Here is a 12,712-nt window from a genome sequence, read left to right on the forward strand (position 1 = left end):
GAGCTAAATTTTTTGTAGCTTTAACTCTGATATCTTGTAACCAAGAAGGTATCAATAGTATTCCGTATCGATACATGATTATCAGTTTCTGTCAGCTAATGGATCATTAATATTTACATCTAACATCGTTACAAGAACATTGAATAATCTACTGAGTGTGACATTTCAATTGTTTTCTCACTTAACGTAGCAAACATTAAATACCCAGTTCCAAATATATTTGAATATTTCTTGTTCAAATGATATTACTAGCACAATTTGTCGAAACAGAGTGACATTTGTTTCGTTTTAACCTCACTTGTAACTTTGCTTATTCTGGTCTAAATACGTACAAGTACCATCGGCACAACTAACAACAGCTTTATCGTATACGAAATCAAAAATTAAATTCTAAACTTGATCCTGTGCTAAATATCTCCCGTTTTGAATTTCTGTCTGGGTCTTAAAGTTGGAACTATGGTTCTACAGGCGACACAATTTGTACAATTTTATGTCCTATGTTTAAACAACAGCTGCAACGATAACTATATACCATGATAAAAATGACATATTGGTGTTGGTATTGTCAGTTACAGATATAAAGACAGGTTTGTTGGCAAGGAGAAAACCGAGACAGAAAAAAATGCTGTACTTACACGGAAACGTTACCACTTTGTTAATGAATATGGAGATTTTGTAGATGCTGCAACGATAGAACTAATAAAGGGGGTAAAAAGCTTTCAACTTGACTACAAAATGGACACCAAATGTTTGAGAAGACATTTTGCAAGAGATCTGCAGAATCCGTGTCGAATTACACTTCGATGACCTTTTCAACACTCGTCGAGGAATCATGATGAAGCAAAGAGCTAAGCCATCAGTGTGTGCAACATTTCAGCCCCAAAAGGTGTATCAGCGCGTAGCCATCCGCCATATTCACCTGACTCAGCTCCTTGTGACTATTTCCTCTTTTTCAAATTGAAAATAAAGCCGAAGGGAAATCAGTTCAACACGATTTTAAACATTCAAATACAATCGAATACTACACTTTCTTCCATTTCAAAGGAAAACTATCAGAGATTCTGTAATCGTTGCAAATCATATATTTTGTCCACAAAAATGTCGAAACATTCCTTGACCTATTTATCACCGCTCACAGAGAAGCAACATTTTATTCTCTTTTTAATTTTTCATTTCGATTTGCATCGAGTTCAACGACTGATTAAATATTCATTTCATTTATTTATTTATCAATATTCATGGTAGTCCTTTGGTACGATAAGAGGTAATATAAAACAAACGATGTGACGAGAAAAACAGAAAGCTGCGCGAAATGAAAAATATACAATAAAAGTCATTTAGGTATTAATTCAAAAATACGGAGTCCAATTCGCTCAATTTGCTCCATTAATATTTCGTATAAATAAATAACGTATAGACGAGTATAAATCAAAATTGAAATCGAGGACTTGTAATTGTTTACGCATACGGAATTATTCGGAAAATTAACAAAGCTTCAATGAAAATAAACGATTAACGTACAGTCTGTTGCACAACTTCATATACAGCCGGATCAATATGACACGAAAAGTTATAACTGGGATGTACGCTGTTACAAGACTGTTCATATCTGCAACGCAATACCAACAAAATGTTATTACGTATAATGGCAGGAAAAATTTTAACATTTTAATACACTTCTCATATTTTAATGTACATATCTCTGACGTTGACAGTTCTTAAATTTCTTTTACGAACGAGTTTAACAAATATTATTATTCCATTTCAACTATAATATTTCTAACTTTAAATAATAGCCAATTTTATATCCATAGATTATACAATAAATGAAGTTTAATATACTTTTGTAGTTAATTCTTAAAAGAGATTATCTTCGCTGTGCTTTGATCGACTGTAAGAATAACGATTTTGTTAAACACTCATCGTTTTAATTCAAATAGTTAACTTTTCGAACAAACCTTAAAATATTTAGAGATAATATCTAACACAATAGTTTGTCAAGGTTTCTTCGGAAAAGATTAATTATTATAGTCAAAACGTTGCGTAATTAATATCTATCGGTTTATCGAAGCTCTTTGCACGTAATGCTACAATTTATAGGGTTTACGCAGACTCTTGGGGTTGACTGTATATTTCCCCGTAGAATAAAGCGCGCAAAGATGGGAACAGCGTAAAGTAGAAATTGACGGGGGCTCTTCGAATGAAAATACCGTGATTAACGATGGAATACTGTCCTGTGTTGCAACACGTAGGCGATGTTCCATTAACGGCGATTATCTCAACGTCTCCGAAATTCGGCTACAGTCGAATAGAGCACGTTTAACGAGATTTAACGTTGGATGAAATCTGCTACGTTGTCGTAACGTACACTTTGTTCGTGAAAGAAATATGCGCCCTCTCGTAAATAACGCTAACACCGTAATCCGTTTCCGTCCGATCGGTGAAAACGTGGCAAAAAATATCGCAAAATACGTTCAAAGACGTCGAGTTCGAAAGGACGTTCTCGACGAAGTTCATCGAGAAATGACCAAAGCTTCGAGTCTGGATCACGTTACAAACAACGTCTTATCGTATGTCCATCGCGGGGGTAACGATCGTTTAATTGTCCACCAAGAATAGATAACGAAGAAGCGATTTTCTTAGAGTTCCAATTATGGCTGCCAAATGAGCTTCGACGCGTCAATAACAACCAGTGATCGTTCCATTAATGACAATTACGTCGAGTTAGCCGCAATTCGGAAATAATTGAATACGACGAGTTCTAATCCGACGATGGTTCACACTATTACCACATTTCCGAGCAGCAACCGCCCTGAAAGTGGAATACAATTAACGGAACCGCGCCTGCAAATACGAGCTATCAGAATCTGTTCCGCGTACGTTCGAACGAGCGTGAGCCCCCGACAAATTCGGGCATTAAATAATACACGCGGGTATTTAACGTTGCCAACGCGACGAATTTAATTATCACGCCAGCAAGGAACGATCGTTACTCGTGAGCCCCGTGGAACTAATGAAAGGGTAACTGTCATTGCGGTACCTTGAGAACGTTAAATTTAACGAGCGGATATTTCATTAATCGATTGGGCCACAATAGTGTAAAATTACAAAACTTCAAGGGAGTGGCATAAATACCGAAAGCAATTAACCGACGAGAGAGCAAAGAGAGATCGGTATCGATCTGTAATTATTTATACGAACTTAATAACAAGGTGGAAGAGTAAAACCTGCAAGGAAAACTGATGAGAAAGTAGTAATAAGATGTTTCAAATAATTACGATCCGATTATGTTCTTAATTGGAATATTGCACCGAAACGAATTCAATTCATCGATAAAAAAGTTCTTACGAACGAATTATAGCACCTTTTGTTAAATTCTTACTCCGACTTCTACAATGTCGGAGTAACAGTTATCGAATCACTTCGTGTATTTTATGAACAAGAATTAGTCACGATAACATTTAATATTTCTTATTATCGCTTTCTCGTAAGGAGTTTGTTTCAATTTAACGAAAGTTAGATCCAAGTTTTTCGAATAAAATTTTTCTTTCGCATCCATTGAAAATCAGGTCGAAAGATTCTTTTTATTATTACAAAGTAAAAAAAATAACACTATTAATGCTGTTTGTGGAGTATAAAGATCTGTCGATGAAAATGTAAGTTATTTCTAAGGATGTTTGGAAATGTTATTCAAAAACCTGGAATCTTTTCAAAATGTCAATTTTTGTCCTGTGTTTACCAACAGACAGAACTTCTGCGGCAATTTCATAGATCACATAGTGTGACGTAGGCGAGCTGGGAAAATCCCAAAGGTACTATCATCCGAGGAAACGTTGACAGGGAACTTTCCACGGTCAAAGATTTCAATTCGCAAATGAAAACTCGGTCTTCGTCGTCTTGAGAACGACAATACATGTAAAGGTCTGAAACGTGAATTATTCAAACGTAGAGATGCCACGACTTGGCACTTGTCTTATCAACTACTCCAACGATGTTATTATTGTAAGTATACAACCGGAACGCTCTACTTCTTCATCACTTTCTATCACGTAACTCTTGTATTACAACGTAGAATTTAATTCATTTTTAATTGATAGAAACTTGAAATATTTATTGTTATTCTTCAATTTCTTTGTTACGAGTACGTGGAAATAAATAAAATATACCTAGAGTAAATGTGGAAGAAGCGAGATGCAGCTAGAAATGCTGCTATAAGCTCTAACCTCGTTCTTAAAATATTCTAAGAATGCTTTCCTGCCTCATCAGTCCTCTCAATAAGATGAATTACGATCAATCGATGCTAGATAGAGTTGCGCATAATTATAAATATCATATAGTGAGAATTTTGTATTGATAAACCTTAAGTAATTACATTTCAAGGAAGGGCATTTACACAAAAATAAACTATCGATAGTTTTCAATCTTAAATTTCGAAAATTCGAAATTCGATGTAATTCTTAACTTTAAATTGAATGGATTATAAACAAATACGAAAGATTGCTGAAATTTTGTCAGACATCCACGATCGAACATCTAACAAATAAGGACATACATTCTTTGATCTAATTACTTTTTCCTAAGATTTGTTTCCAACATATCCGAAAAAGTATTTGTTCATATTTATCTATCTCTGTACCATTAAATTTAGCGTCGAAAATGACACAAAGGCACAAGTTTTCAAAATTTAATTCTGAAAATATTGCTTGTAAAATATTTAAAGCAACACCAATAATTGTAATCGAACAAGCGGTTATATATTTCTTTTCCATTGACAATATGCACAAAAGACCTAACCCATAACGCGTACAAAAATTTGTGTTTTGCGTATATCGGCGATTGATAAAAATATATAATTGTTTATTCGACGCACGATTATTGGAATTATTGTATTTTAAAAATTACTGTCAATTAATATTTTAAGAAGTAATCTTGGGTCAATATATTCGCTGTTCAGTGAGATCCGTAAACGTTCAATGGATATCTATTGTAATCTATTGGCTTATAGCGAAAGCAAATCCCATTGGTCTGTTCGCTTCCGCCAAAAATTTGTTTCCGACAAGTTGTCTTCCTTGAACGCAAGAGGAAAGAAGATAAATAATAGCGAGAGAGGACACCTCGTGTTCGTTGGCAATCGTGTGCTATCAATGACGTTTTTCTTTCACCTCTCTCTACATCCCCACACTTCTCGATATTTCACATATGCTGGCACATGTGCGTGTATGCATTGTATACGCGTGAAGAATGTATATCGTATCGTATATACACACACGTATACAAATACATATACATATACATATACATATGTACGTGTGCGTATCTACGTATATATAGATAAATAAAAAATATACGTATCTATATATTTCATACACCCACATCATACATATATACACATAGATTTGAGCTGAAGCTACGAAGCGTGAGAACGAACGGCTATCTATGGAGCGTTGCTATTGTGTTGCGCTGAGTTCATGTGTCGGATAAAGAAGCCTCGGGAGGGATCTCATGGGTGTAGGATCAAGAGGACTTTTCTCTCTGCGGAGGTGGCGGGAAATGGGTTGAATATCGCGGCAATGAGGATTCGTCGATGTCTGCACGGTCTCCAAAAGCGTCTCCATTTACGGCACACGACGCCACGGAGGGAATCATTAGACTCTATCCGCGACTAGCCAGACGCGAGCAAAAACCGAGACATTCTCGTGGAAAATGGCGTCGTCGACTGTTCGCGACACCATGATGGGGTTCGATTATTGCTACCGAGGCAATCACAACGAGGGTATCACAGCGTGATACCCGATGTTGATACTTCGTTGACGTTCATCCGATAACGGACTTCGACTTCGTGACAATTTACTTACAATGTGATCGCGAGTGTATCGTTCTATCCACGTGTACAAACGCGGCAACAGTGAAACAATTTTTCGAGAAAAAAAAAACTCCGATAATCCTTTCAACGCGATATCGTAGTACGTACGTTAAAGTCGATCGATTAAACACGAAGAAACGTATTTTCGTTTATTTTCCAAATCTGCGTTTCACGTTGCCAATGATTACGCTGCTGAGTCAAAGTAACTTATTTAATCGACGCGTGACAACTCACTGAACTTCCTCTTCATCGAAAACGAATCATCACGAATCGCATATTAATTTGACGATGTTGTTATTTACTCGATTACCGCGCTAGAGTACTCTGTTTGGTACTCCACTATTCGTTAAATTTACTATATTTGGAATTGTCGATATCGTTACACGAAGACAAAAAATAGTATATTCTCGTAATATATTCTCTGTAATTAAAGCAATTACAATAGATACGATTAAACACCCCGGTTCGTTGTTCCAGTAATTGCGTTAGAAATTCAGAAACACGAGTTTCGTACATTTGAGATATTTTCTAACGGAAGATTTTGAGCGTACAGTTGAAAAAAGAAACACAACGAGGTCGAGAGATCCAATGTCTCGGAGCGAGAAGAATCGACTGAGAACATTGATTGTCTCAGCTGGATTGTCGAAGGCCATTGATTCTCTCGGTGGCGACGTTCTCGACGTTTTGGAGCCGAATCGTTTGGACGATCGTTCGCGAGGAATCTCGAAGACAGGTTTATACCCTCCAAGGATAAGCGCGGAGTTTTGCGCCGCTCGAAAAACTCAGGACCAACAAGAGATTTTTGGTGCTCCGTGTGTACTCTGAACGTGTTTAGTGTGTAGTGGTGACAGTAGTGTACCTGGTTGCCGTCGTAGGTCCAGGATCCGAACTTCATGTCACAGTGTTGGTCGTCAAAGGGGAACCAAGTGATGTCTATCTTGCATGTGCTCTTGAAGATGCCCGGAGGGACGTACAGGCAACTGCCGTCATGCGTGACCACCACGTTCGTTTGGTACGTTCCATCGAAACCCTCCTCCGCACTAACGTGTTCACATTACATCTCCATTAATCGTAATGCTCGACCTCGGTCGCGGTTGCTTTATTTTCGCTTCCGTCGTGTTCGCGTTTTATCGATGTTCGCGGTCAACCGGTAATTTTAATGCTCGATTTTTACCGCCCGGCAATATCAAGCTGAACGATAAACTTTGCTTTTCAAAAAGGCCAAAGCCCAGGGCGTCGTTCTTTGTTTTACACCGATGCGAAACAGTGGAAAACAAATTCATAATTGCGGTGATTAAATAATTTCAGTTTCTTTTTTTTTTGAGTTTGGTATAATCTCTTTTTCTCTTTGTAACGTTCTATAAACCGTGTCTAAGTGGTTATCGGTGAGGATGATTCGATACTTTAGGAGACGAAGCGTAATATGAGTCAGATATTATTGAAACGAGTAGAATGAAGTTACAAACTATGATTACGGTAAAAAAATGAAAATTGTATTATGTAATAGATCAGGTGAATCTTTTGATTTTTAAACAAACTGGTTCATTCTTTCTTCCGTACAATCGGGCTTGTGTAATTTATTTCAAGGTGTCTTGTACGCGTTAAATTGTCAATGACGTTTAGTAAACTTCGTTTGTAATTTTACGCCTAAAATGTTGTATTTTTTGCTCATTGAACAATCTCTTTGCGTCGTTCTTTGATGTTTGTTTTGCGAACATCTCCGAACGTGGATATCTTCCTGCAACGATTTTGACCGTCGTTAACCTCTGGAGTAAAGGAAATTAATGAACGTTTCGTGCTCGTTCAAGCTGACGTAATCTAAAAGATCGTACATTGCGCTTATGCAAACGAGAGACCGTCAAAGCCATTCTTGAGATTAATTCAATTATAATCCAACAACTATGAGTATAAATGCGAATTATTCGCGAAAACAAAGGATCGATCGATAGTCAATTACGTATAATTAACGAAAGAGAAAAATAAGCGATCTCCGGGTTTCAGTTTCAATCATTTCCTTTTTTAATTATCCTCTTTCAGAGTTTGAGTTACTTCCTTTCGAATTGATCTGTACACAATCAACAAAATAGGGAAATTAGATGTTTCGATGTTCCAATTTCAATGATTAAAAATGCAAATTTACCTCTTTCTTCGCACTTTACTTACTACCTTTCAACATCTTTACAAAATGAATTACAGCATGCAATATTCCGCTATCGCGTCAGTTGCAAAATTTAATTAACTGCAACAAGTTAATGCATTGTGTCTCAGTATCAGAAGGGAAACAACCGGAAAGAAATACTTCTTTCCGAGAAAAACATCTTTGACAATTACATTCAGTTAATTAATGTACGATTGAATAATTTTCATTTACATCTACCTCGTACTTCGAACGCGAATAAAATATTTTAACATTCAACTATACGATTCTCTCAATTCAGAATATTAAATATTTTCCCTAATTAATGAAAGTATTTATAAAAGAGCACATGGATAAATAAAACAAGTGAGATAAGAATTAAATTTTCCGAAATTATATACAACATACTATAATCTTGAATATGAATTTGAAGGAAGTCCCTAAAAATATATGTTAAACCAATTAGCTGATATAATTACCTAACTGCGTCTGAAATTAATCTACGCGTCCAATATTTTTCATAAAAGATTTAATTTATTTTTGATCACACTACGATTGTTCGCATAGCTTGAAAATTGAAACGTTTAACCGAAACATCGTCATGCGTGAATTCACTTTTTTATATTTCGAACAAAATCAGAATATTTCTCACGTTTATCAAGAACGTTAGAAATGATGCTCCCTGCGGTAAAAATAAGTGAAAAGAGTTCACTCTTGTACACGTAAATTTTAACTGGGTAATAGAGAACCATGATGTCGAATGTTACGAGAATGCAAAATAATTACCAAAGATGATTTTATGCGGTAATTCTTCTTCCGTTAAATCTTTTCGAAAAAAGAGAATTCACTAAGGAGATGCCCCTTTACTTCCGTGTTAATCCCACAGGAATAATTTGAAGCGACCACTTAGGTCGGCGTTAAGGGATGAAATATGACATCCGACAACGCTCGACGAACCGAAGAAATTTTTGTTTCCGACGTACTTAACTATAAAAGCTTCTTACTCGGTACCCGGAAATTTTCATTATGGTAAAATCGACTCGAGAATCGCCAGTGTGCATACTAGCATGATTTTCTAACGAAAAGGAAACCCACGTTTCAATATACAGATTTACGTAAATCCACGCTTGAGGATTTGTAATTAAAGGAGCTATGGAGGCAATAAGCTAATACTTATAATTTATTGCCAAAGTGGAAAGTGGAGAGCAAACTTCTATCCTTTTAGTAACACACTGTTCCATTAATCAAAAAGATTCGTTGGCATATTTATTAATACTTTTAACGTGGAAAGCAATTTTTGTTTTATATCTTGTTTTGTGCACTTCGTTAAAGTATTCCTTAATTTTACACTAAATTTAAATTAAACTATTCAATTTTGAAATATGGTTTTTGAACTGATTAATATGTATAATTTGGAAGTATTTCAAATTAAAATGCTATGTTATTCAAGCTGATTAAAATATTATATTTTGAAGTGTATGAGATTAAAACGTAGGCTATATATTTTAAATAACTCTAATAAAAATCAACTAAATGGTATCGCGAAAGGTTCGATGAAAAATAATTTGGTTCTACAACGAATCACGTTATTTTGGAATTATCTTACTGCGTGTATTCTCAGAAATGTGAGAAAAATTGCAACGTTTTATTATCATATCGAGAAGTGAGAACTCGAAATCCATCTTCTTTTACGAAACGAAAAGAAATGTCTGAATCAACCTTATATCATAACTGCGCGTGTTACATTTTCCAAAAGATTTGTCTATAAAAGTCGGTTATGATGTTCCGAAGTACATCTTAGATGGAACACGTTCGTGAATATGTACAGTAATGTGCATCATCTTCACGAGAACTGGAGGACATCAAAATTTCTCGTTCTTTTATTTTCTATCAGCTGCGTACCTTACAAACGTAACTTTAGTATGATGCTACGGTGTTCTTTTTTCAAGGAGAATGAAAGAAACTGAGTGAAAAATATTCGCACATTGCAGTCTGTATAGGATGTCACCTAGAACCTTAACCCATTCGATCGTCACGTTCTCACACGTACTATGGATGGAATACGATATGTAATTTTACAAAATATTCTAACGTTCCTGGATAGAAGGGAAAATGTAATTTCTCAAAAATCGAACGAGACGTGAAATCGAAACAAATTTTAATTCCTGGATCAGTGTTTCCCTAACTAATGCAATTACGGAACATTTTTGATTTAGTAATATATTTATATAATATTTAGATTCCTTTGTGACTATTTCGTGTTTAAAATGGAAAATATATAAGTATCGTTCTAAAGACGTTTTACTTTCGTAAAAGGTCGAAATATAATGCTACATAAATATAAATACTTATATGCAAAGTTTAAATGCAATTATTAATTACAATTATTTACGGAAAGCTTGTTCAAATTATATGGAACACAGTTTAGAAAATGTTCCACAGGACATATTATTGTATCTATTACATTTAAGAAACGCAACAAAAATATATTCTTATTTTTATTGCAAGAACGAGAAGTTAGTAAAGGTTTTGTTATTTTGAATTCAAAATTGAACGTAATTAATATACCAATTGTCGCCAGACTCGTGCGGTATGAAATGTCCTGACAATTATTGATTCTCCAGATCGATCATTGCATAGTTAACAAAGTAGCCTGACTCTCGGCATTCGAATACACTTAAACGATGTAAATGCACTCAACAGAGGAACAGCTGTCAGAGATTGTCCGATTAACAACAATTACCTCGAGTTATTACCGATTTGATGTGACAATTATTGTTTACCTGTGTAGCACGCCATAACGACTGTGATTACTATCACGTAATGGCAGGTTAACTGCAGTTTCGAACTAGTTAATGTTGGTGCCAGTTTGGAATCACCTGTATATACATATGTATCTACATACACTTAGGACTCTTATCACTTCACGTACAGCACATGATAACGTTATTGTGACGACTAAATGTCTTTATTCTGCATACGTAAACCTAAATACATGTATATATACAGGATGTTTTACCAGACTTTGACCAGCTTAAAAATATCACTTGTTTTCGATGATAGGAAAAATCAATGCTAGAGGAAAACATTATTTGAAGGAGGCAAATGTTACAATGACATCGATACTTTTTTAAACGCGATTACATACTTTTGTTATCGTAGCACAGTGGTCGTCAATACCAATCTAATAATGTATAGCAGCAGGATTTTTTATATTATCTTAAGTTTGAAGTATCCAAACATGTATGGAAATTTATGTGACTAATGACACAACTATGATAATGATTAAATTATGGGTATCGTTTTAAGTATTTGTCAAAATAAATTTTCATCGCTAATTTCTTTATTGTGTATATTTCATTATATGCATCCATTTATGGATTTTTCATTCTTAAAGACACATAGAGGTCATGCTACCATAGATTATTGAATTGATCTTAATCTCAAACCTCGATTAAAAAATGTCGATGACCTTGAAGTGTCCAAAAATTTTAACTTGTCACAAGTTAAAAAATTTCTTGTCACAATATTTGCCCCTTTCGAACAAATAATGTTTTCCTCTGATGCTATTTCTTATGATCGTAAACAATTGTAATATTTAAATGATCACATTAAATGAAACACTCTTTATATAAAAATTAGATACACTTATTACAAAATCGAATATGTCAAGAAAATACTATTTTCCATTTTATTGCAAGTATTCCATGTGAATTGATGATCATTGTTCGTATGTTCAGGGCAAAAGTTAACTACTGCTTTGTTGCATTTTCGCAGCCAATTCGTAGATATTCCACGCTTTGTCATAGATATTTATTGCTGCGCAAATAAGACACCTTGTTGCATTTCCGCAGCCCATTCATAGATGTTCCACGCTTTGTCACAGATATTTATTGCTGCGCGAATAAGACACCTTGAACGATTAAATTATGCACAATTTTCACCTGTCTGGTATCGTTGTTTTCTTTGTCGAGCTGTACCGCTATTAACCAAGAACAGTGGTGTAAAAAGAACGAACAAAATAATGCGCAATTTAAAACACTACGGAGGGGAAGAAAAATTGTGCCTGACACCTTTCAAAGACACACCGTGTCTTGGCAGAATTCTCCTTCACTGCAGAGTTAATTGAGCGAATATTTCAGAGACGAAGTAAATGAAAATCTCGGTCGAAGAACGAAGGATCTGAAGGAAAGGGGCGGGCCGGTGAAAAAGCGTTCAATTAATTTTTACAAAGAACGAGACGTTCAATCAAAATCATTTTTTATGTCCTTTTCAGCTTGATCTTGCCATATATTTGAATCTTCAATCGGAGCGTTTCATTGTCACGAAGATTTAACGAAATAAATGTTATCGTTATTCCACGAAATTCCATTTAAGATTTACGTTTCGTATTTATTGCGACCGTCCGATTCTTTCTCACGATTTAATATTTCAACGTTTAGAGATCAACAATCGACACGTACGTCTTACGTAGATTATACTCGATCACTGATTTCCGAAATATTGAGATTATTGCTATATAGGATCATTTTGTCGATTTAATTGTATCGATTATTATCCGTTCTGTCCCTTTCTTGTTGCGCGTTACGTGGTTTTGTAAACAGCTGTGCGCGGTAGCTGTAGTGGGTGTCAAATAAATGTCGGCGATATATTATAAGGCGAGATTTATTAGGGAATCCATACGTTTCACTGATTGTACATTCATTTTTCCA

At 35.2% G+C, this 12,712-nt stretch overlaps 1 protein-coding gene across 2 annotated transcripts in view; it reads right to left on the reverse strand.

Annotated features, from left to right (window-relative positions):
• The window catches only part of Nachralpha6 (nicotinic acetylcholine receptor alpha6), a 587,525-nt gene that overhangs the window by 242,447 nt on the left and 332,366 nt on the right, over nt 1–12,712 (reverse strand). For both annotated transcript variants that reach the window (XM_076321147.1, XM_076321146.1), the window contains exon 6: nt 6,723–6,903. In XM_076321147.1, the coding sequence (XP_076177262.1) occupies nt 6,723–6,903 (181 nt within the window). The remainder of the gene's footprint in view (nt 1–6,722; nt 6,904–12,712) is intronic.

This window comes from Ptiloglossa arizonensis, chromosome 9 (assembly GCF_051014685.1).
Source record: "Ptiloglossa arizonensis isolate GNS036 chromosome 9, iyPtiAriz1_principal, whole genome shotgun sequence".
Lineage (NCBI taxonomy): Eukaryota > Metazoa > Arthropoda > Insecta > Hymenoptera > Colletidae > Ptiloglossa > Ptiloglossa arizonensis.